The sequence below is a fragment of the Danio rerio genome, chromosome 12 (assembly GCF_049306965.1).
Source record: "Danio rerio strain Tuebingen ecotype United States chromosome 12, GRCz12tu, whole genome shotgun sequence".
Classification (NCBI taxonomy): Eukaryota; Metazoa; Chordata; class Actinopteri; order Cypriniformes; family Danionidae; genus Danio; species Danio rerio.
Genome location: NC_133187.1, coordinates 13,682,939 through 13,706,238, shown reverse-complemented (window position 1 = coordinate 13,706,238; position 23,300 = coordinate 13,682,939). Strand labels below are relative to the sequence as shown.

The 23,300-nt window shown below is 37.1% G+C and overlaps 1 protein-coding gene across 19 annotated transcripts in view; it reads right to left on the bottom strand.

Annotated features, from left to right (window-relative positions):
* The window catches only part of cmn (calymmin), a 55,545-nt gene that overhangs the window by 31,249 nt on the left and 996 nt on the right, over positions 1–23,300 (bottom strand). For 3 of the 19 annotated variants that reach the window (XR_012387479.1, XM_073917354.1, XM_073917362.1), the window contains exons 2-23: positions 18,187–18,317; positions 15,074–15,157; positions 10,984–11,034; positions 10,444–10,485; positions 9,523–9,576; positions 8,649–8,705; positions 8,497–8,544; positions 6,178–6,228; positions 3,753–3,806; positions 3,595–3,645; positions 3,292–3,339; positions 2,768–2,821; positions 2,423–2,470; positions 2,270–2,323; positions 2,037–2,087; positions 1,465–1,512; positions 1,299–1,352; positions 1,150–1,200; positions 1,017–1,064; positions 820–873; positions 674–724; positions 546–593 (exon numbers count right to left, since the gene is read on the bottom strand). Coding sequence is in view for 18 of the 19 variants with exons in the window: in XM_073917354.1 (XP_073773455.1) it covers positions 546–593; positions 674–724; positions 820–873; positions 1,017–1,064; positions 1,150–1,200; positions 1,299–1,352; positions 1,465–1,512; positions 2,037–2,087; positions 2,270–2,323; positions 2,423–2,470; positions 2,768–2,821; positions 3,292–3,339; positions 3,595–3,645; positions 3,753–3,806; positions 6,178–6,228; positions 8,497–8,544; positions 8,649–8,705; positions 9,523–9,576; positions 10,444–10,485; positions 10,984–11,034; positions 15,074–15,146 (1,090 nt within the window). In the remaining variant the exon portion in view is untranslated. Of the gene's footprint in view, positions 1–545; positions 594–673; positions 725–819; positions 874–1,016; positions 1,065–1,149; positions 1,201–1,298; positions 1,353–1,464; positions 1,513–2,036; positions 2,088–2,269; positions 2,324–2,422; positions 2,471–2,767; positions 2,822–3,291; positions 3,340–3,594; positions 3,646–3,752; positions 3,807–6,177; positions 6,229–8,496; positions 8,545–8,648; positions 8,706–9,522; positions 9,577–10,443; positions 10,486–10,983; positions 11,035–15,073; positions 15,241–18,186; positions 18,318–23,300 lie in introns of those variants that run through there. The other 16 variants (XM_073917358.1, XM_073917351.1, XM_073917355.1 and 13 more) reach the window with 10 other exon arrangements.

The window sequence follows — 23,300 nt, the reverse complement described above, 5'->3', positions numbered from 1 at the left end:
TGCAGCATCCACCTGGATGATGTGACGGCAGCCATATTGCGCCAGACTGCACACCACACACCAGCTCATTGGTGGAGAGGCGACAGAGTGATGAAGCCAATTATGATATGGGGATGGTTAGGAGGCCATGATGGACAAAGGCCAGTGGGCAAATATGGCCAGGATACCAGGGTTAAACCCCCTACTCTTTTGCGAAGGCCATTCTTGGATTTTTAAAGACCACAGAGAGTCAGGACCTCGGTTTAACTTCTCATCCGAAAGACAGTGCTCATTGAGCAGTATAGAGTCCCTGTCACCATACTGTTGCAGAGAGCTAGCTGTCGGCATCTAGATTCGGTTATCTATATTCTATTGTAAACAAAATATAAGTGTATGAGATTTGTAAATTAGCGCATTACTTTTTTATTCACAATTTGTACAGTGTCCCAACTTTTTTGGAAATGGGTTTGTAGTTTCCCAAGTTCCTTAATTTAGTTTCATCTGCACTGTGAAAATTACACTGTAAAAGTCTATTTAAAAAAAAGAGATGGTGAAATTCCCATTACCTCCATTATGTTGACTAGTTGCGCCTCCATTAGGATATCCTCCATTTCCTGAACAACAAACAATCCCAAATCCATTTAGAGGTGCTTCAGTTAGCTATCTTTACAATAAATAATTAAATTTTATGTACCATTAGGCTTGGCTACATGTCCAGCCGAGGGTCCAGCTTTAGCACCATATCCTTTGAAACAGATATCACAAATAATATTCATATCATTTATGTATAAAAAAAAGAAATAGGTGCCATACACACTGCACTCAAACAAAAATGTTTACCTGGTTTAGGGCCCTTGGTTCCACCATTGGGGTAACCCATATTTTGAAATGGCCCTATTAAGACAAAAATAATTTCAAGAAAGTCTCATTTAGACCAGTTATGCTTTACCCAGTTCTTTAATGTAGTATCATCTGCACTATAATAGTAACACTGTAAAATTAAATCTATATGAAAGAGCTGGTGACGTTCATATTACCCCCATTTGGCTGGTTAGTTGCACCTGCATTGGGATATCCTCCATATCCTGAACAAAAAGCAGTTCAGAGGTGATTCAGTTATCTTTGCTAATAACAAATAAATAAATAAATGAATCCTGTTTTCCTATTTACCATTAGGCTTGGCAACTTGTCCAGCTGAAGGTCCAGCATTAGCACCATATCCTATGAAGCAGATGTCACAAATAATATTTGAATGACCATACATTATAAATAAAATATACACTATACACACTGCACCTAAAAAGTTATCTGGCTCTTACCTGGTTTAGGTCCCTTGGTTCCACCGTTGGGATAACCCATATAGTGTGAGGAGCCTAAAAATAAGAATAATAAAGTCTTATTTAGACCAGTGTAGTTTCCACATTTTGTTTTTAAACATAGCATCATACACACAATAATAATGAAAGCTGGTGACATTCACAATACCTCCATTAGGCTGGTTAGCTGCACCTCCATTTGGATATCCTCCATATCCTGAACAAAACCAATCCCAATCAGTTTAGGCATCCTCCAGTTACTTAGCAAAACAGAACTTTAATGCTCTGTTGACCTGATAAATAACTCCACCAATAATACATATTAATTAAGTCATAAAGTACATAAAGGAGCTTGTTAACACAAAATAATCTTAACGGGCCATCAGCTTTTATTCTCCAATATCAACCACCTGGATGTGTTTATTCACACTTATTACACTGCTATTTGACAAAAACATACAGATTATACTCAAAACATTGTTCTGAGGCATAATGTTCTATCCATTCAGACACAAACAGTGCCAAAAAGTCAATAACAGTTTTATAAAAGACAAGCATGTAAATATAAATGTGGATGTATGAGGATGTGAATGATTCACTGATGGTCAAGATGAATCGAAATACTTAGATGAGCCTGTGTTACACAGTGTTACACATACAGTGGAATGTTTTGACTGACCAATCAAAACCAAGTATTAAAGACAGCCATGTAATAAACAGCGATGATTACATGTTTGTTACCATTAGGCTTGACTCCTTTTTCATTAGATGCTCCAGCATTAGCAGCAAATCCTTTGTATAAAACAAAACACATAAGATTAAAAAATATAATAACATAAGTGCTAAATAAGTAACATTATCACAAAAGTAATAGAGAAAAATCCAGCAAAGTAAAAAACAAACAAACAAACAAACAAACAAACAAACAAACAAACAAACAAACAAACGTTATACACAAATACACTCAAGTTTACCTGGATTAGGTCCTTTGATTCCACCACTGGGAAATCCCTTGTATTGTGAAGACCCTACTTAGAGAAAACCACTTTAGACAAGAATCCTTTACTTTTCAGAATCCAATTTTATCTATACAGTAGTAAACTGAACTGTAGAATCAATTTTGTTACCTGTACCAGGCTGGACAGCTGCACCTCCATTAGGATATCCTCCATACCCTTAACAAAAGCAATCCCAAACCAGTTTAGTAGTCCATCAATAACTTTACATAACAGAATGTTAGTGCTAATGCAAATCAATCTCAGTAGGGTACAATACAGTTGCTAGATTAATAAACAATTACATTATTGATTTATGAAAGCACGTTGTTATTATTGTAATAAATGTATTACTGTTTAACAATAGACTTTGCTCCTTGTCTATTTGAAGGTCCAGCTTTCTCACCATATCTTTTGAAGCAACATACATAATTTTTATACTATAATAGACAAATAAACCCAGACAAAAAGGTTTACCTGGTTTAGGTCCCTTAGTTCCACCATTAGGATACCCCATGTACTGAGAAAATCCTAATAAGAAGGGGAGAAAAAAAAAAACTTTAGACCAGTGTTATGCAATTTCCGCACAAAAAAACTTGCTTCATGGATCTCTCTTTCTTTCATGCAATGATTAAAATTGAACCATTTCATTAAAGATTGGTTCACACTTTATTTTGATGGTCCATTTGTTGAATTTAAGTTACATTGCTTCTACATGTCAACTAATTCTCATTAGATTATGAGTAGACTGTTAGGGTTAGTGTAAGTTGACATGTACTTTCAAAGCTTCTTATAGTCTGTTAAATGTCTGCTGGAGTAGTACCAACATATTAAGCAGACAGTCTACTAATACTTAAATGTACCATCAAAATAAAGATTTATCGAAGGTTCCTTTAGGAACAAATCATACAGTTTATACAAGTTTTTATTTGTACTGCCTTCATTTCAAGAACTACTTTCTGTTTGTTAATGTAGCATGCTCATAAAATTCAATATATTACCTGTTTTAGGCTGGTTAGCTGCACCTCCATTAGGATATCCCCCATAACCTATACAAAAAGAAAAAAAAATAGATCAGATCTCCTTCAGTTAACACTCCGTTTCAATATAGGCTTTTAGTGTTTTGGAATTAAATTTTTTTCTAACAGTAATATAGATTATTCTAAATGAGGCCATAGTAGTATGCATAACAAAAGGGAATCATATGATTGTGCTGTTAAAGGGGTGCATGCATCATCCTACACAATGCACTGTAAGTTCTACACAATTGGATTTTATAACGGTAATAATAAAATGCTGGTTACCATTAGGCTTGGCTATTTGTCCATTGGTTTGCCCAGCTTGAGCACCATATCCTTTGAAAACCCAATACACATAAGATTTATATCGTATAGAAAAGTACAATGGAAATACAAATACATCCATTTACACACCACATGAGTAATAAACCAAAATGTTTTACCTGGTTTAGGTCCCTTTGTTCCTCCATTTGTGTTTCCCATATACTGTGAGGAGCCTAATTAGAAAGATAAAAGTACTTAAGTCAAACTGAACAAGATTTAAAATTTTTATACATTTATTAATTTCCCTTGGCTGAGTCTCAAATTTAACAGAGGTCACCACAGGGGAATGACTCGCCAACTGTTCCAGTGTATGTTTTACGCAGCGGATGCTCTTTCAAGATGCAACACAGTAAACACCCATACACACTTATTCACACTCACTCAAAGACTATGGCCAATTTAGTTCATTCAGTATACTTCATGTCTGTGGGGGAAACAGATAACCTAACATTTTATCCTACCCATCAGACATGCTACCAACACTGCACTTGAATCGTTTTAGGGTAGGGGTTAGGGATTAGATAGATTAGGACAATATTTACAGCTTTATATCACACTATTCTAGATTAAAATTTACACTGGCAGCAAAATCTGATGGGTAGCACCCCGTCATCAAAATGTGCTACCTAATGGGCTACCTAACAGAATGGTAGGACAATCTGACAAGGTAGGACAAATAAACTGAACACCAGAGCACTTGGAGGAAACCCAGGTGAACACAGGGAGAAAATACAAACTCCACACAGAAGTGCCGACTGGTCCAGCTGGGACTCAAACCTTCTTGGTGTGAGGCAACAGTGCTAACCACTGAGCCACAGTGAGGGCTAATATGTTTATATTTTAAATTTTTATTATAGTAGATTAAATTTAAATTTAGTTATTTGCTGTGCATATAGCTTTATAAAATAGTTCTCATTAATGTATGTTTGTTTAACTACGTCACACTATGGTACTGTTAGACACAGTATTAAATTGTACTATATGTCCTCAAATAAAGAAGGATTGGAATGTGAAACTCAACTTGATTTGACAAAGGCCACAAATGAAAAGCCATTTAAATTGACCCTATATATCAAAGATGCCAAAACTAGGGCCAGCGGGCCAAAGTTGACCTGTGGTAATCTTTCATTTCTTTTACATCTCCTATCTGAGAAGAGAGCGAGAATGATAAGCGTAGTTTAAAGATTGTCAATGTTTTTTTTTTGTTTTTTTTAAAACCTAACTGAAATAAAATGTTTCAATTAAAAGGTGCGAACCAATCATATTTTGTTTAAATGTACATTCTGTCACCAGACAATGCAGAGAATTTGTTGAATAAATCAAGTCAAAGGCAGACTCTACATGACCTGTGTATTCAGCATTAAACTCCACAGTGTCATAGCAATAACATGTTCCCATTTATACGTTATCATTTTTAAAGTTATACTGCATTAGATGATACAATTTAAAGTTTTGTTTTCTAATTATTTGGAAATATTATGAAATAAATTAGAAAATGACCCATGGGCAACTTTAACGTAAAATTGTTTGGTATATTTATCTTCGGCCCATGACTCTCAATGATATTTGGTTTTTAGCCCTTTGTACGAAAATGTATGGGGACCCCTGCTACAGATTTTGGTAGCATTCTAAACAACCATTGTGTTAAGAGTATGCAGTTTCTCCATAAAGTACAGGGTTTTGGTTTCTGGAACTTTTGAGGGAGTTTGTTTTGGCTCCTAAAAACCTTTAAGGTACATGGCGATTATGCAATCAATGAGTGCGTCCTGGAACTCCACCTCCACAACAAAACTAGCCACATGAATACACTGGAGAGTGGAGTAGCAGGGCTGGTACAGATGTATTCGCACCTGTATGGTCACTAGTAGAGAGATTTTAAAGAGTCGGAGGAGGTCACACACTGGACAAGAAGCCCACTTCATCACGCCACATTTTCTATGCAATTGCACACAATGGCTGCACCATTGGGTGTCTGATTGTGGCACATAGAAAAAAAGTAAAGACGTGATGCACCATGGTGACAATTCATATGGAGAAGGCTGTTTGTCAATTGTTTATGAAACAGTTCTTCTCTCTCAGTCATTATTGTTGTCTTTGGGGTACATGTGAGCAGCGTGACATATTTAACCCTCCCCCCCCCTCCCTGTTTGCAAACAGTATACAATAACAGTCTTTTCAAACTTCGTTTTGCCCTCAAATGAAAAATAAAAAAATAACAGGGGTAGTATACTGGGACCTCTTTATCTGCCTTGTTTTTGCAATGGTACAGTCAGCCACAATGACCTAGGTCCTTTTTGTACCAAATGTTACAATTTAGATTTAGTTTAGGTCAACTGATATTACCAGTCCCTAAGAAAGAAAAAACTCAAACTGATTTGGAACAAGTGGAGGTTGAGTAGAAAGGCAGACTAATCATTTTTAGGTGAATAATACCTTCAAAAATGGCAATTTAGAAATATAATTTATATATAAACGGAGCAATTCCAATAGGGCCTACGCACCATTTCGGTGCTCGGTCCCTAACAAGTAAAAAAAAATCAATACCTCCGGGATTTGAACCTTGTCCCTTAGTTGCTGCAGGCCCAGCACCAAAACCTAGGAAACACAATTATCAAAGCATTCTTAAATATATAGAGAATACCAATGAGGTTTAAATATGCTTATACTTTGCTCATAATATGTGTATTAACTTCAAATAATCTTCAGGTCATGACATAAATTCAATTGGACTTAAATCAGGACACTGTCCTGGCCATTCAAAAATACCAATCTACTTCTTTTGTAGGCAATCTTCAGTAGTGCTTTCGGTTATAATTTTTTTATGAGGTTTTTGTTTAATATGGCAGGTACACAAGATAACATTTTATGACTATATAACTAGGGCGTCACGGTGGAGCAGTGGGTAGCATGATCGTCTTACAGCAAGAAGGTCTCTGGTTTGAGCACTGACTGGGTCAGTTGGGATTTCCGAGTGGAGTATGCATGTTCTCCCAGTGTTCGCAGTGGGTTTCCTCCAGGTTCTCCGGTTCCCCCACAGTCCAAAGACATGCGCTTTAGGTGAATTGAATAAACTAAATTGGTTGCAGTATGTCTGTGAATGCAGGAGTGTATATGTGTTTCCCAGTGTTGGGTTGCGGCTTGATGGGCATTCACGGCGTAAAATGCTGTGGCAACCCCTGATTAATAAAGGGACTAAGCCTAATGAATGAATTACTATATCTTATGAATGACTGGCTGTTGCCACTTATTGGTTAAATAACATAATCGCTGCCTACAACTTTCTTTTTTGAGCGTCGTTAAATGCATACGACGGTGATTTTAATCTTTACACTAAACATCAGTGGTTATATCTAAACTAAACTGTTATCCCAGTACTTCTGTGGTACTTGTCTGTTTGTAACTTCATAACTAACTAAAGCCTTTAAAGGCTCTCTTAGGTAAATTACCATCCTATCTTTCTAATTTGTTAACATTTCAAATAAATGACCAACACACTAGATCTGGTTCTTGTTTTCCCTTAACAGTCCCAAGGGCATTGTCAGAACTTGGCAAACGTGCTTTCTCCTTTTATGCTCCCAAGGCTTGGAATGACCTGCAAAATCAGCTCAATCTTGACAACTTCAGACTTTGAGTACTTTCAAACATCTTTTGTACACTAATCTACGTGTAATTTGTTTTATTATCTGATCTTTTTATGAATGGTGATTATGTAATTTTGTGGTATTGTTTTTGTGATTTTTATGTGAAACTTTATGTTCTGCCTGCCATCTTGACCAGGACTCACTGGAAGAAGAGACAATACTGTTTTATTGTGATCTCCTAGCTACATAAAGGAAGAAATAATAATAATAATAACAACAACAACAACAACAACAACAACAACTCAAAAGACTAAAGACCTGATTTTTGCATTTTCAGATTTGAATGCTGCGATACAACGGCTTAATCAACATATGCAACTCACCATTATTTATAATTTATCATATTTGGTTAATGATTAACCATGCCGCTTACAATACATGGATGCAGACTAAACAAGTATAGTGATAGAAAACACCTTTAATGAAATCCACCACATCCTGAATTACCTACCACAACTTCTTCCGTCATCATTATATTTTACAGAAAAGCCTAAATTTTGTCATACATGTGATTTGAATGGTGGCTCTGTGATCGTTACAAATTAACGATTAGTCTACAAGTTTAAAAAAATGTATTAATGTGGCCATGTGTGTTCAGAAGGTTGTGATCATATGAAGCATGAATCAACCGTGATCCGTTACATCCCTAATATATATATATATATATATATATATATATATATATATATATATATATATATATATATATATATATATATATATATATATATATATATATACATATACATACATACATACATACATATATATAATTAATTATATTACAAAAATCTTGGATTTAAATAAATAAATATCTAAATTCTATCTGTAAAATATCTTGATTTTATAGATTTTAAAGTTATAGGCATTTGTCATGTGATAAATGTCCTAATAAAACCAAAATTGTGTCTTAGTTGAACAATGCAAAGAACAGAACCATACCACCAACATCAACCGCATTCACTTCATGTTATCAGTAAACATTTGATAAAAGTCTTACAACAACCCGATTATCAATTACTTCACATCCCTAGTTTTTGTTAAATACATTAGACATGCGGTATGCAAAATAGGCCTGCACCCTGTTTGTGATAGAATTGTCTGAATAGCTTATTTGGATCTTGAGATTTACTCAAAATCTGACCATAGTCTGCACAAATTTTTAGAAATTCACCACCTGAGAAAAGAAATGGCTGAACTAGCTTCTAAAATAGTTACTCACCTAAACCAGCTCCTTTTCGGGGATGAGTGCCCAATAAATTGCTATAGCCTTTAATGAAAATACACACAACGGCACAGTTTTAGATGTGGAAACAAATTTTAAAAACAATAAAATGAAATAAAATAAATAAAAAATTTGCTCATTAAACCCACCCCCATATGATGGAGCTTTGTAGCCATTGTTACCATTAGTATTCCCATTTCCATAACCTGCAATAATGAATAACAGGAATGTTTTGCAATGAAAGAGCTGTACATAAAGAATAAATACAATTTTTGCATAAAAAATTAATATAAAATAAGATTGTATAAAAATAACTAAAATGATCTTTTTCAGCTAAATCAGACACAGCACAAACTTTAAAGTCAAAGGAACATACACACTTTTAGAAGATTTCTTAGGCGAGATGGTTGTAACAAATTTTATTCATACTGTTATTGATTTTAAACTGAATAACATGTAAATAGTTTGTAAATTACTTTGAAATAAGTAAACTGTTTAAAATAATGTAACCAGAAATATAAAGAGCAATGTTGTCAGGTTGATCCCTTTTCATTTTTCTAAATCATTTTAAATGCAAATAATAATTATAATTTTCATGATCAACGCATTTATTTTGAATTCATCTTTATTTCTATAGCACTTATTACATTGTAGAGTGTGTCATAGCAGCTTAATACATGAAGTTCTTGTAAATTGAAAATGCTCCAGTTCAGTTGTCACAGTTAATGAAGTTTAATGTAAAAGTTTAATGTAAACTGTAAATTCTTTGTAACATAAATCTTACTGCAGAAGGTCAAAATACCCAAGAGCAACTCTGATGTACCGATTTATATGATTAGTCAAATTGGAGGTTTAGTAGAAAAATTTGAAACAAACCAAACTCTTTCCCTAAATAACATAATATGCTTTAGATGATGCATTCTTTTTTAAAAAAACTCAAAAAATTTGTAATAAGGACTTTCCTTCCCTATATTTTTTTTTTATCAAAAAGTTGCACTCATTAGTTGCACAAGATGTTCATACCATGTGGGAGATGACCTCTATTTGCAGGCTTATTTTGTGCACCTCCATAAACACCTGAAAGACAGCAGATAAACATTCAAATGTAGGAACTAATTTTCTATAATTGTATTAAAAAAATTCATATCAAAAACATACATAAAAAATGTAAATATACTAATCATAGTTAATATTAGTCACTGTTAGATTAGTTTTAAATAGAGCTATAGCTCTACATATTTAGCCCAGTGGTTCCCAAAATGGGGATTGGGACCCACTAAGGTGTCGTAAGACAATGAAAGGGGGTCGCTTGATTTTCAAAAGTCAAATAAATTTTTAAACTAAAGAAATTATCAGAATTATCATATTTTAATGATAACCCACATAAGATAAAAATAGTCGTTCTTAATAGTAAAAACCAACATGGAAATGAAACGGCATCAGTCTTTATGTTATTTTTATTATTGGTGTGTTTATGTTAGATCAGCCACACAGCAATAGGGTCAGCTGCCGCAGTTTGATTTTATAGCACCAGGTTAAACTTTCTGACACCATTATGGCACTCAAATACATTAAAAACAAATACAGGCCACAACCGAACATTGCAAATGATCTCTGTTTGGCAGTCTCCAAGAATTAAACCAAGAATAGACTTGTGCAGAAAACATTGTGTCCACCAGTCTTTTTAGTTGAGGTTCACATTAAATGAAACAAATTAATAAATGACTATAAATATATATATATGGTTGTTAGACTGTTCCACTTTTTTGTGTTGTCAATATGACCATGTTTATTTAGGCCTATTGTTGTGTGCACAACGTTCGTATATTTCCTTCGAGTCGTAAGTCACTGGCATTGTTATTTTAGGGATTGCGGGCTGAAGAGTTTGGGAACCCCTGATTTAGCCTACTCTAAATGCATAATCAACACTCTGTTCTTGCTCACCATATCCCTTCAGATTTGCTGCATTGTTATTTGAACCATAACCTGAAAATATAGATTTAATCAGTTATGCATTTTCGTGAGCAGAATATTTGCAATATTAGAAAATCAAGTTAAAAATGTAATGTTAAAAGGATAGTTCACGGCAAAATTCTGACATTATTCATTTACATTAGACTTGTTCTTAGCCAGAGATTTTATTTTGTTCTGTTGATCAAAAAAAACAAGATATTCTGAAGAATGCTGGAAATCTGGAATCTTGAATTCCATAGTATTTATTTTTCTTAGTATGAATGGCAATGGTTACAGGGTTCCTTTATTCCTCAAAATACATTCTTTAGCAATCAGTATTAGAACAAAAGAAAAACCAAACTCAAAACTGTTTTGGAACAAATCAAGAGTGACTGCAAAATTTTCATTTTTGGGTGAACTGTCCCTTCAATTTAATAAATTATTTCCAATAACATGCAAATAACTTTGCAATGAAAATGTTATTTACAACAACAGTATAAAGAATGATTAAGATTGAAAGATTGATATTACCTCCTGGTGAAATCGGTGCTGCATTGCCATTTGATTTTTGAGGTTGGTACCCTTAAATAATAAGAAAAAAAACAGTCCTGTCAGAGGTCAACCTAGTGTACATGGCAATGTATCACATTGAAGTTTGCAACTGAGCTAAAAAAAAGAAATTTATAGAATCTCCATAGTTGGTTTAAAAGACATAAAGACCAATACTATCAAATATTCTGTTCAAAAAGTAAAACCATAGCATAGAAAATTAGGAAAATTCTATACTATACTTCTGTCATTTGAAGTGCACATTGATTGTGAGAAATTAAATCTGGTGCAAATGATCACTAACAAAAAATTAATCAATAATAAAAATCATTGAAATTAAATTAATAGACTAGTATGTACATGCATTTTGTATCTTATGCAAAAATATCATGTTATCTGTAGCTTTCTGATTACCTGAATTTTGGAAAAACAATGTTGAGAGAGTTCTTGGAGAGAATTTAACCAAATAATTTTGAAGACAGACTTTGGTAGTCATAAAATATATCCACTTATATTTTGTACATCCCTACACTGAATTCAAGCAGTACTTCATCCTCTTAAAAACTTATCTTTCAAATCAGTAATTTGAAGTCAGTGGCCAGTGCATACACAGGCCAGTGCGTACACATTAAACAGAAACTTAATATGCTTACTTTTTTTGGACTTTACTTATTTGTCATTGGCTCTATTGATAAAATTTAGGTGTGAAACCATTACCCTACATTTTTTTAATTGGATGAAAAAACATTTTATAGTAATTGTTGTTTTGATTAAAGCTATATGATTTTGTTTAGAACAAAAAGAGAATTTAAATGGATTGGCTTTCTTCAGCAAGACAAATATGCTTTGAACCAGGTTATATAAAACTGTTCTCATGGAAAAAGAAAATAAGGTAAAACTTTATTTTGATGGTCCATTTGAGAGACTGTCTCCTTAATATCTGTTAATACTGCTCCTTCAACAGGCATGTAACTGACTATAAGAAACTTTGCATGTACATTTAAACTTACACCAACACTAACCCCAACCCTAATTCCAACCTAACAGTGTACTTATAATCTAATGAGAATTAGTTGGCGTGTAGATTCAATGTAACTTCCATCAAAAAGTAAAGTGTGACCGAAAGTATTAAGGTAAATTATTTATTTTTCATTGTGTCAAGTGATAAAATTCAGATGTGAACTATTACCCTATTGTTTTTTTTAATTGGATAAATGAAAGCTTTTTTACAGTGTTCGCCCTAATCCCTTTAAAAAATTGACCATCTTGAGAGACATTTTCAAAGGGATTGAGTGTAATATGTTGTTTGACACCAAACGACTTCCCTGCGGAAATGATGATGGAGAAAGGAGGTGTGCATCAGTTGTACCCTCTGAAATTCTTTATTCCATATAACACTTCAATATGGTGGTCATGATTGTTTTCACTAAGAAATGCGCTTCTGAGGGAAATATAGCACCTTTTTGAAACACACCATGTGTGAACTGAAAGTTCCTGCTGACTTCAGAATTGTATTTCCAGCAGAAACTGAATATTAGAATATTGGATAAAACTCTCCATCTCCCACTTACAGCAAACAAACTGTTTTGAGAGAAGTAGTAAATGATATTCTGCCAAAGCCGTCAGACTGACATAATTAAAAATGGCATTCAGAAGCACATTCTCCGATTTTAACCAAACATTACCTATGCAAAATGTTTTTGTTCTTTGGATTAATGTTCCTTTTTTTTACCTCTAGAAAAACAATTTTAACAGTTTTGATTTTGCTCCAATTTAACAATATTTACATTCATTTCTTTGTTTAGCAGATGCTTTTATCCAAAGCAACTTACAAATGAGGATAAAATAATTTCTTTAAAATCACACGAGAGCTGCAAAATATACTGTTGAAGTCGGAATTATTAGCCCCTCTGAATTAATAGCCATTTTCTGTTTAAAGAAGAGAAGATTCTCTCAACACATTTCTAAATATAACAGTTTAATAACTCATTTCTAATAACTGATTTATTTTATCTTTGCCATGATGAGAGTAAATAATATTTGACTAGATATTTTTTAAGACACTTCTATACAGCTTAAAGGGACATTTAAACATTTAACTAGGTTAATAAGGCAGGACAGGGTAATTGGGCAATTTACTGTATGAGGATGATTTGTTCTGTAGACTATCGAGAAATAAAAGCTAGCTTAAAGGGGCTAGTCATTTTGACCTAAAAAAAATTATTCTGCTTTTATTCTAGCAAAAAAATAAAAATAAAAATATTCAAAAGGGTTTTATATTTCTGATTTCATCTGTAGATGCCATGACAAGTTTAAGATTAGCAGTTTAATATTTTTATTATTATTATAATTATTATTATTATTATCATTAAGGTGCATATGAACAGGAAGAGTCTCTTACAGGTGGTTTGTCAAGCCCACTCACCACGGTGAAGCACACATTGCACAATGCTTTCCCAGTAACATGCAGTGTTTCTAAGAAGGTGTCTGCTGCATATGGAGAAAAAAAAGAATGTGTCTTCTACAGATTTGGAGACGTGCGCATCTAGGTATTTTCATTGTTTTATGCAGTATCACAGAAGGTTTGCGCAGATTTTATGTGTTTCTTATTTACTAAATGCCACAATTTCAAAGATCCTATGTCTTAAAGCCTGTGACCAAGAAGCCAATTCCAAATTCCACCATAATTAGTTTGACCTCAATAACCAAGGCTTGATTTTTGACTTTCTTGCACTTCTGATTGAAGTGTAAGTGATTTTAAACACAAAGCTGTTTTTCACACTCATGAATGACTGAATAGGGTTTACAATTGTTTAAATTGAAAGTTTGTTGTTGTTGAAATGTAAAGATTTGGAAAGTTACTGCATTCAAAATTTTGGGATTTACCAATTTGTTTCAATGTTTTCCTCTTAAAAACACTGACAGACATTAATTTAAAGGTTTAACAAATAATTCTAATCAATCAGTTTGGGTGAATAAGCTGTAAGTTTTCTTGTATTGTTTTAAGACATAAGAAACATGTCATGAATATCTGGAAAAGAGAATCTAAGAATATCTACTGTAGATTTCTATACCAAGTCTTTCAATTTCTTTTGACGTTTCTTATCACATGGAAGCTTTAGATTTATTTGTTTACCCTCTTTGCTTCAAATCCACTTTAGCAGCATTTCAAGTGCAGGTCAATACAACATGTCTTAACCTTTTTGTTTATTTTAGGCTAGCTTTATATGTTCGATGGCACTCCTTTGTAGAATAAAGTAGAATAGAAGAATAAAGTCACCTCACCCTCATCAATTTCTAAAAATGCTTATTGTATTCATTAACACTTACTAACCATTCAACCAGCTATTTCTCTACCAAGTTGATGACCAGCCTGCTTGCACAACTGTAAATCTGAACGACAAATTCAATCTTACTTTGCAATGGTATATTTTTGGCGTTAGACACTTTTTGTATGGGTCAAAAGAATGTCCAAAACATTTGAGTATCAAGTAAATTTCATGTTCCATTATGTTATTTTGTACATTTTCTACTGTATATATCCAAACTCAATTTCATTAGTGACTTGCTAACAGCTTAATTTGGACTCTTTAATGGCATTTTATTTTGTTCCCTCAGATTGCAGACTTTAAAATAGTTGTATATCAGCACAATATTGTCTTAACAATCCATACATCAACAGAAAGCTTGTTTATTCAGCTTCCGTGTGTGATTCAAGAATGTCAATTTCACCAAAAAATTGACATTAATGATATAAGGTCACAATTTACACCAAAAAAAAAAATTAATTAAAAAAATTAATTCCACTACTTTCACACACATTCAATTAATGAAATTCCTTTTTCTGGTCATGTTTGGGATGACTTTTTTGTTTTGTTTTTGGCAACATTTTGGAAAGAGCTCTACCAAAATCAAACTTTAAGACCAGAAACCCTAACCTCAAAAGCTTTGGCGGGGGGAAATCATAGTATTCTGTTCTTTGCAGGCTTAACTTTAGCAAACAAATATTACATTACATCTAAATCATATGCAGAAGCAATAATGAGCATTGTTTTTTCATCCGCATCCTTACCTGTGCCACCCTGAAGTGTTACTCTTGTCATCCACAGCAATAACATCATCCTTAGAATTGTCCATCTCAACATTTTGGATATATCTATAGGGGAAATGGAAAGAAACAGAAAATCGAAACAAAAGCGAACAGGGAACAGATACTGTGCTCAACTAAGTTTATAAACCATTTTGTTCACGGTGGCACCTCCTCTTAAGGGCCATCTTAAAAAAAGAGAGAGAGAGAGAGAGAGAGAAAGTGTGTGTGTGTGTGTGTGTTCTGGGGCCCCATAAAATTTTATGCACCTTACCACATGTGCTAAATAACTATAGGATCGATATTGACTGACACATGCTGTTCCTTATTGGCTTCGTGTTTTTTTAATATGCAATTTAATCTTCTTTCAATGAAAAAAGATTACTGCTCAAATGATATGTATATTATAATATATATGAAATAGGGTCATGTACAGTACATTCAGATAGTCTTTATCACAAAATAAATAAGTTGGTGTTATTTGTCAAATATAAACTAAAATGTGTTATTAAAAAATAAACATATCAATTAATGGGTCCTTGATGATTTGTAGAGCGTTTTTTTTTTAATCTAAAGCAACCAACAGCGTCAGCAGAGAACGTTTCTATGTGAATGTTAAACAGAGCAAAAAAATACATCCATCCAAACAGCAAGTAACTGTATGCTCTTCAAATAGACCATCATACCTGCACTAGCTAGTGAAAAGACTTATGTCTGGCAGAGAGTTTGAAGAGATGCTGTTTATAGGTTTGACTTGCAGGCATGTAGAATGAAACCAGCTGACAGCCAGACACTATGTAAACTATGAGGCTTGTCACTCAAACACTAATACACTTGGAACACAATGCACAAACACACAGGGCCCCAAAGTCAATAACATTAGTCAGTGTCAGCAACATTAGCCTCATCGCAGGTAATCTAAAGTGCATTTTGTATGCAGGCTTTTCCAGTAGAGTACACGTAGGAAAAATGGTTCTGAACGGTAGCAGATTATGGTTCTTCAGCTGGTAACAATCGCAGAACCCTCTCTGTGGGTAAATATTTTCACAATTTTCACAAAAGAAACATGTTTTGAAAGTGTTATCTTGAACATCTGTAATAGTATATACAGTGTATACAGTATTAATAGTGCTCTCAGGGCCGGAGTGGGACTCTTTTTCAGCCCTGGAGTTTCAAGGCTTAGACCGGCCCACCTCATTTCACCACTGACTATATTAAAATAAGGTCATTTCCAATTCAGTTTCTAATTACACTATCACGTCTTTTTTTGAGAAAACAGCTGCTTTAGAACTTTAAATGTTCAACAACCCTTACAGTATTATATGTCTTAACAATAAAAAAATAAAATAAATTGTTATTCAGACGAGGACCAAACCCGGGTTGGCGGCATTATAACCTAACGTGCTAACCACTGTACCACAATAGCTGTACATTGAATGATGATTTATTTAGTTATATCATCATTCACCTGCAGGCTGCATCTTGCTCACGAGGCTATGAGAAAATAGATAAAAAGAGCAGAGCTGCGGTAAAATAATGAACAAGAAGGCTGTGCTCAAGTAAATAAATAAATTATTTTTAAAAAAGGTGACTGCTGAGAGGAACAGATTGGAGCTACGGACACCGGCCCTCATGGCCAAAAAACGGACCGGCCCACCAGGAATTTTCCCGGTCCTCCCGATTAGCCAATCCGGGCCTGAGTGCTCTAAATTGAGCTCAGGAACAGTCTGTTTCCACTGGTCATTCTTGACATGTTTTAGCAGCTTAATTGAGTTCACCAGTGGTAAATTTAGTTGATTGGACATTATTTGAAAAGGTACACCTGTCTAATAATAATAATAATAATAATAATAATAATAATTCCTTACATTTATATAGCGCTTTTCTGGGCACACAAATCGCTTTACACAATGGGGGGGGGGGATCTCCTCATCCACCACCAGTGTGCATCCACCTGAATGACGCGACGGCAGCCATTTTGCGCCAGACCGCTTACCACTCACCAGCTGATTGGTGGAGAGGAGACAGTGATGAAGCCAATTGAATATGGGGATGGTTAGGAGGCCATGATGGACAGAGGCCAGTGGGCAGATTTGGCCAGGATGCCAGGGTTAAACCCCTACTCTTTTTTTGAAGGACATCCTTGGATTTTTAATGACCACAGACAGTCAGGACCTCGGTTTAATGTGTCATCTGAAAGACAGTGCTCACTGAGCAGTATAGCGTCCCCGTCACTATACTGGGGCATTAGGACCCACAGACCGCAGATTGGGCGCCCCTTGCTGGCCTCACTAACACCACTTCCGGCAGCAACCTAGCTTTCCCATGTGGTCTCCCATCCAGGTACTGACCGGGCGCAGCCCTGCTTGGCTTCAGTGGGCAACCATGTGAGAGTTGCAGAGAGCTAGCTGCTGGCAGATAAGGTAAGGATAAGATAAGGTCCCAGGGTTGACAGTAGATGTCAAAGCATGAAGACAAAGGAATTGTCTGTAGACCTTCGAGACAGGATTGTCGAGGCACAAGGCCGAGGAAGGTTTCAGAAAAATGCTCCAAAAATTCCAATGAGTGGCCTCCATCATCCATAAGTGGAAGATGTTTGGAACCACGAGGACTCTTCCTAGAGCTGGCCAGCCATCTAAGCTGAGTGATCAGGGGAGAAGGGCCTTAGTCAGGGAGGTGATCAATAACCCGATGGTCACTCTGTCTGAGCTTCAGTGTTCTTCTGTAGAGGAGAACCTTACAGAAGGACAACCATCTGTGCAACAATCCACCAATCAGGACTGTATGGTAGAGTGGCCAGAGGGAAGTCACTCCTTAGTATTAAAATTTGCCAAAAGGCATCGGAAGGACTCAGATCATAAGAACCAAAATTCTCTGGTTTGATCAGACTAAAATTGCACTCTTTGGAGTGACTGCCAGGCACCGTTCATCACCAGGCTATTACCATCCTTACAGTGAAGCATGGGGGTGGCAGCATTATGCTGTGGGGATGTTTGTCAGCAGCAGGAACTGGAAGACTAGTCAGGATAGAGGGAAAAATGAATGCAGCAATTTACAGAGACATCCTGAATGAAAACCTGCTTTAGAGTGCTCTTGACCTTAGACTGGGAGGACTGTTCATCTTCCAGCAGGACAATGATCCAAAGCACACTGCCAAAATACCAATGGAGTGGCTTCACAACCTTGGTGAATGTCCTTGAGTGGCCCAGCCAGAGCCCAAACCTAGATCCTGTTGAGCATCAACAAAGTATTGAGCAAAGGCAGTGAATACTTCTGTACATGTGATTTTTCAGGTTTTTTATTTTTAATAAATTTACAACAATTTCAAAAAATCTTTTTTTTTCCATGTTGAAATTAGGGGGTATTGTGTGTAGAATTGAGGAAATCAATTGTGTAATAAGGCTGTAACATAAAAACATGTGGAAAAAATTAAGCACTATATGGATACTTTTTTGGGGGGGATGCACTGTACATATTTTGTAATATTCGTATATCGTACGTGCCTACACATATTGCTTTGTCAAGAGTCAATGTTTAATTTAAAACATGGTGTTTTTTAAAATATATAACATGAATAAATAAAGTGAATGAATGAAATAAAATAACTGAATGAATGAAACAGGATATACCTGCAGTGAAGACTGTGTCTTCAAATTTCTTGAGTGTATTTTGGTAAAATTGATTTTTTTTCTCATTCTGCACATCAATGCATATGAAACACAAATGAGCTTGACGTTACAGTGTCTCTCCTTCATTTGTTTAGTTACAAACCATTATGTTTGTAAACCAAAAGTAGCAAAAATAGACAGTATGTGATACCTTTAATGTTCTAAAATGAAAAAGAGTAGTCTATGGATATCTTTTTTGTGAATATTTAATCATAAACCTGTTGTAAATGAGGGCGATGCCAACCCTCTTGTGCACCACCAGAGGGAACCATCGCCAGAATTCTGATTCGACTCACGGACTCAAAATCCCATAAGCCCTGCTACCTGGCACTGATTACGGTCCAGGTGCAACTCATCAGCTCTCGTGTATATATACCACACTCACGCTCCGGTTCGTTGCGAAGTCTTGATTTGCCTGGCTGTCATTTCTGAGCATTCCATACTCCCTGCTTCGGACTGATCTGTGTTTCTGACCCTGTGCTTGTTCTACGATTACGAAAGACATCTGCCTGCCCCTGATCTCCAGCCTGTTATTCTGACCAGTAAGATATCTGCCTGCCTTTGAACTTTTGCCTGTCCCACGTTCTGTCTCCTGGATTGCCCCTTTGTGTTTGTTTGTATGTGTGCTCTTAATAAAGCTTGCAAATGGATTCAATGCCTTCTGACTCATCACAACAGAAGACTTCGCCACTACAGAATCCAGCAGCTTTAGCACAAGTCTCGACTGAACTTTCCGCTCAAGCCACTCAGTTAGCCACCCATCATCAACTCACCCATCTAACTTCTCTCACGGAGGAACTGGTGAGAGCTATGCAGCAACTCCGTCATCCGAATCCTGCAGTTACCCCGCCTGCTACCATGACAGCTTCTCAACCAACGCATGTCTCCAATGCTCCGGCTACCGTAAGTCCCCGATTAGCTTTTCCTGAAAAGTTTGATGGGTCACCTTCTCGCTGCAAAGGCTTCTTATTGCAATGCAAACTATTTGTTAACCAACAACCTGCATTATATCCCACTGATTCTAGTCGGGTGGCTTTTGTATGCAACCTGTTAACGGGGAAAGCGCTGGAATGGGCTACAGCGATATGGAAGGAGGAGGAATGTAACTATCCCACATTTGAAACTTTTCTCAAGCAATTTCGGGAAGTGTTCGAGCACCCAGCAGATGGGAGAAGCCCCGGTGAGCAGTTACTTTCTCTTACACAGGGGCGTAACACAGCTGCAGAATACGCCCTGTCATTTCGCACTCTCGCCGCTCAAACTAACTGGGTTGAGGATACACTGAAGACACTATTCAGACGGGGTCTGAATACCAATCTACAATCTGAATTGGCTTGCCGTGACGAAGGAAAGAAATTGAACGAACTCATTGAACTTACCATCCGTCTTGATCATCTGATTCGCAGCCGTAGAAATCCTCGCACACAGCTCCATGTTTCAAGTGACACGCCCCCTGATGAACCCATGCAACTGGGTTTCACCCGTCTCACCCATGAAGAAAGAATGCATCGATTGCAAAATCATCTATGCCTGTACTGCGGTCAATCAGGGCACAGGAAATCCACCTGCAGCGTACGACCTCAGACACCAGTTCAATCGGTGAGTCCTTCCCATGTTCCTGCACTTTTCAGTGTACTGATTCCTGTGATTATTAAATTTGATAAAAGAATGATTAATACTACGGCTCTTGTCGACTCTGGATCTGCCGGAAACTTTATATCTAAGAAATTTGCTTTATGTCACGAACTATCTCTCAGCTCATATGATTCCTGTCTTGCAGTGGAAGCACTAGACGGTCGTCCTGTGGGTGAAGGACGCATCCGTATGATTACGAATAAGCTACAGTTACAAGTTGGGGTTCTACACATTGAAGAAATGCAATTCTACATTATTGATTCAGTTAATCATCCACTGGTGTTGGGACTGCCCTGGTTAAGGCGACATGATCCTTATATCTCCTGGAGGGACGGACAGATATTGCAGTGGAGTGAGTCATGCATGAAACAGTGCATCCAGCCCATTCACAAAATTCCCTTACGAACCACCAATGTGTTACCTGAACTCGTTGATGAACTAATCCCCATTGAGTACCATGACTTACATGAAGCTTTTAGCAAACAAAAAGCTACTCAACTTCCTCCACATCGACCAAGTGATTGTGCTATTGAGTTAATTCCAGGTTCAAGTCCTCCAACGGGTCGAAAATTCCCTCTGTCACAACCTGAGCACAAGGCAATGTCTGAATATATCGACGAGGAATTGGCCAAGGGTTTCATCCGACCTTCTACATCTCCTGCTTCAGCTGGATTCTTCTTTGTAAAGAAGAAAGATGGCAGTTTACGTCCCTGTATTGATTACCGAGGGCTCAATGAAATCACCGTAAAATTCCGCTATCCATTACCCCTCGTACCTCCTGCCCTGGAACAATTAAGAAAGGCTAGATATTATACCAAGCTTGATCTTCGCAGTGCATATAACCTTGTCAGAATCCGTGCTGGTGACGAGTGGAAGACCGCGTTTTCCACCACTAGGGGGCACTATGAGTACACGGTAATGCCCTTCGGCCTGTCAAACTGTCCATCCGTGTTCCAATCTTTTATGAACGATGTCTTTCGGGATATGCTGGATCGCTGGGTCATCATTTACATCGACGACATCCTCATATATTCAAACACGATGAAGGAACATGTTGAACATGTACGTATGGTGTTGCAACGCATGATTCAACATCGTCTGTACGCCAAATTAGAGAAGTGTGAATTTCACCAGACACAGATCGCCTTTTTGGGATACGTCATCAGTGCAGAAGGGATTACCATGGATGATACGAAGGTACAGGCAGTTCAACGATGGCCGTTACCCCAGAATCTCAAGGAGTTGCAGCGATTTCTAGGTTTTGCCAACTTCTATAGACGGTTTATCAGAGGCTTTAGTTCAATAGCCGCACCATTAACAGCCATGACCAAACGAAATTCCCACAAACTATCCTGGTCCTCTGAAGCACGCCAAGCATTTAGCGATCTGAAGACTCAATTCACCACAGCTCCTATTCTCCGTCATCCCAACCCAGACCTACCTTTCATTGTGGAAGTGGATGCATCCAACACAGGAGTCGGTGCTGTGTTATCTCAACGTCAGGGTCAACCATCCAAAATGTATCCATGTGCCTTCTTCTCCCGTAAATTGACCAGCGCAGAACGAAACTATGATGTGGGAAATCGCGAATTACTGGCAATGAAATTAGCCCTGGAAGAATGGAGACACTGGCTGGAGGGGGCTAATCAGCAATTCACCATATTAACTGACCACAAGAATCTGGAATATCTTCGCTCAGCCAAACGTCTAAATCCCAGACAAGCTCGTTGGGCTTTGTTCTTCACCAGATTCGACTTCATTGTCACCTATAGACCAGGGAGTAAAAACAGTAAGGCAGATGCACTATCCAGGCTATCAGAGGATAAAACCCCAATTAGTGATGAAACCATTATTCCTACGAACTTACTAGTGGCTCCAGTACAGTGGGACATACTTACCGAGATCCAAGAGGCCAACCGAGAAAACAACCCTCCAGTAGACTGTCCGAATCACCTGATTTTTGTACCCAATAACATACGTACCAGATTACTGACCCATATTCATGACACTCCCAGTTCGGGGCATCCAGGCATCACTGCAACTTTGGAGTTAGTCAAAGCCCGTTTCTGGTGGCCGTCCCTCACGAAGGATGTAATTAATTATGTTCAGAAATGTAAAATTTGCCAAAGCACGAAGGCATCTCACCAAACCCCTGCTGGCCTGTTACAACCGCTACCGGTTCCGCAACGGCCCTGGTCCCATATAGCGGTGGACTTCATTACGGATCTCCCTGTTTCCCAGAACAACACAGTCATTCTCACGGTGGTTGATCGTTTCTCCAAGGCTTGTCGCCTAATACCGTTGCCCAAATTGCCCTCTGCCTTTGAAACCGCAGAAGCCCTGTGCAATCATGTATTTCGAATGTTTGGCTTACCTGATGATATCGTCTCAGACAGGGGATCCCAATTCACTTCCCGGGTATGGTCCGCTCTCTGTAAAAATCTAAATATTAATGTTAGTCTCACCTCAGGGTACCATCCTCAATCCAACGGCCAAACTGAACGTATGAATCAAGAAGTCATTCGATTTCTACGTTCCTACTGTCATCAGCAACAGCACGACTGGAGTCGCTATCTGATGTGGGCAGAATATGCACAAAATTCATTAATAAAGCCAGCCACGGGTATTACGCCATTCAAATGTATTCTTGGCTACCAACCACCCCTGTTTCCATGGTCCGGAGAACCCACTGAGTTACCTGCTGTCACGGATTGGCTGCAGCGGAGTGAGGATGTCTGGAACCAGGCTCACAGACATCTCATGAGGGCAGTCAGGAGGAGAGAGATTCAGGCGAACCGTCACCGACGCCAGGGACCCACGTATCAACCGGGGCAGTGGGTGTGGTTGTCGACACGAGACCTTCGTCTGAGATTGCCCTGCCGCAAACTCAGTCCCAGGTATGTAGGGCC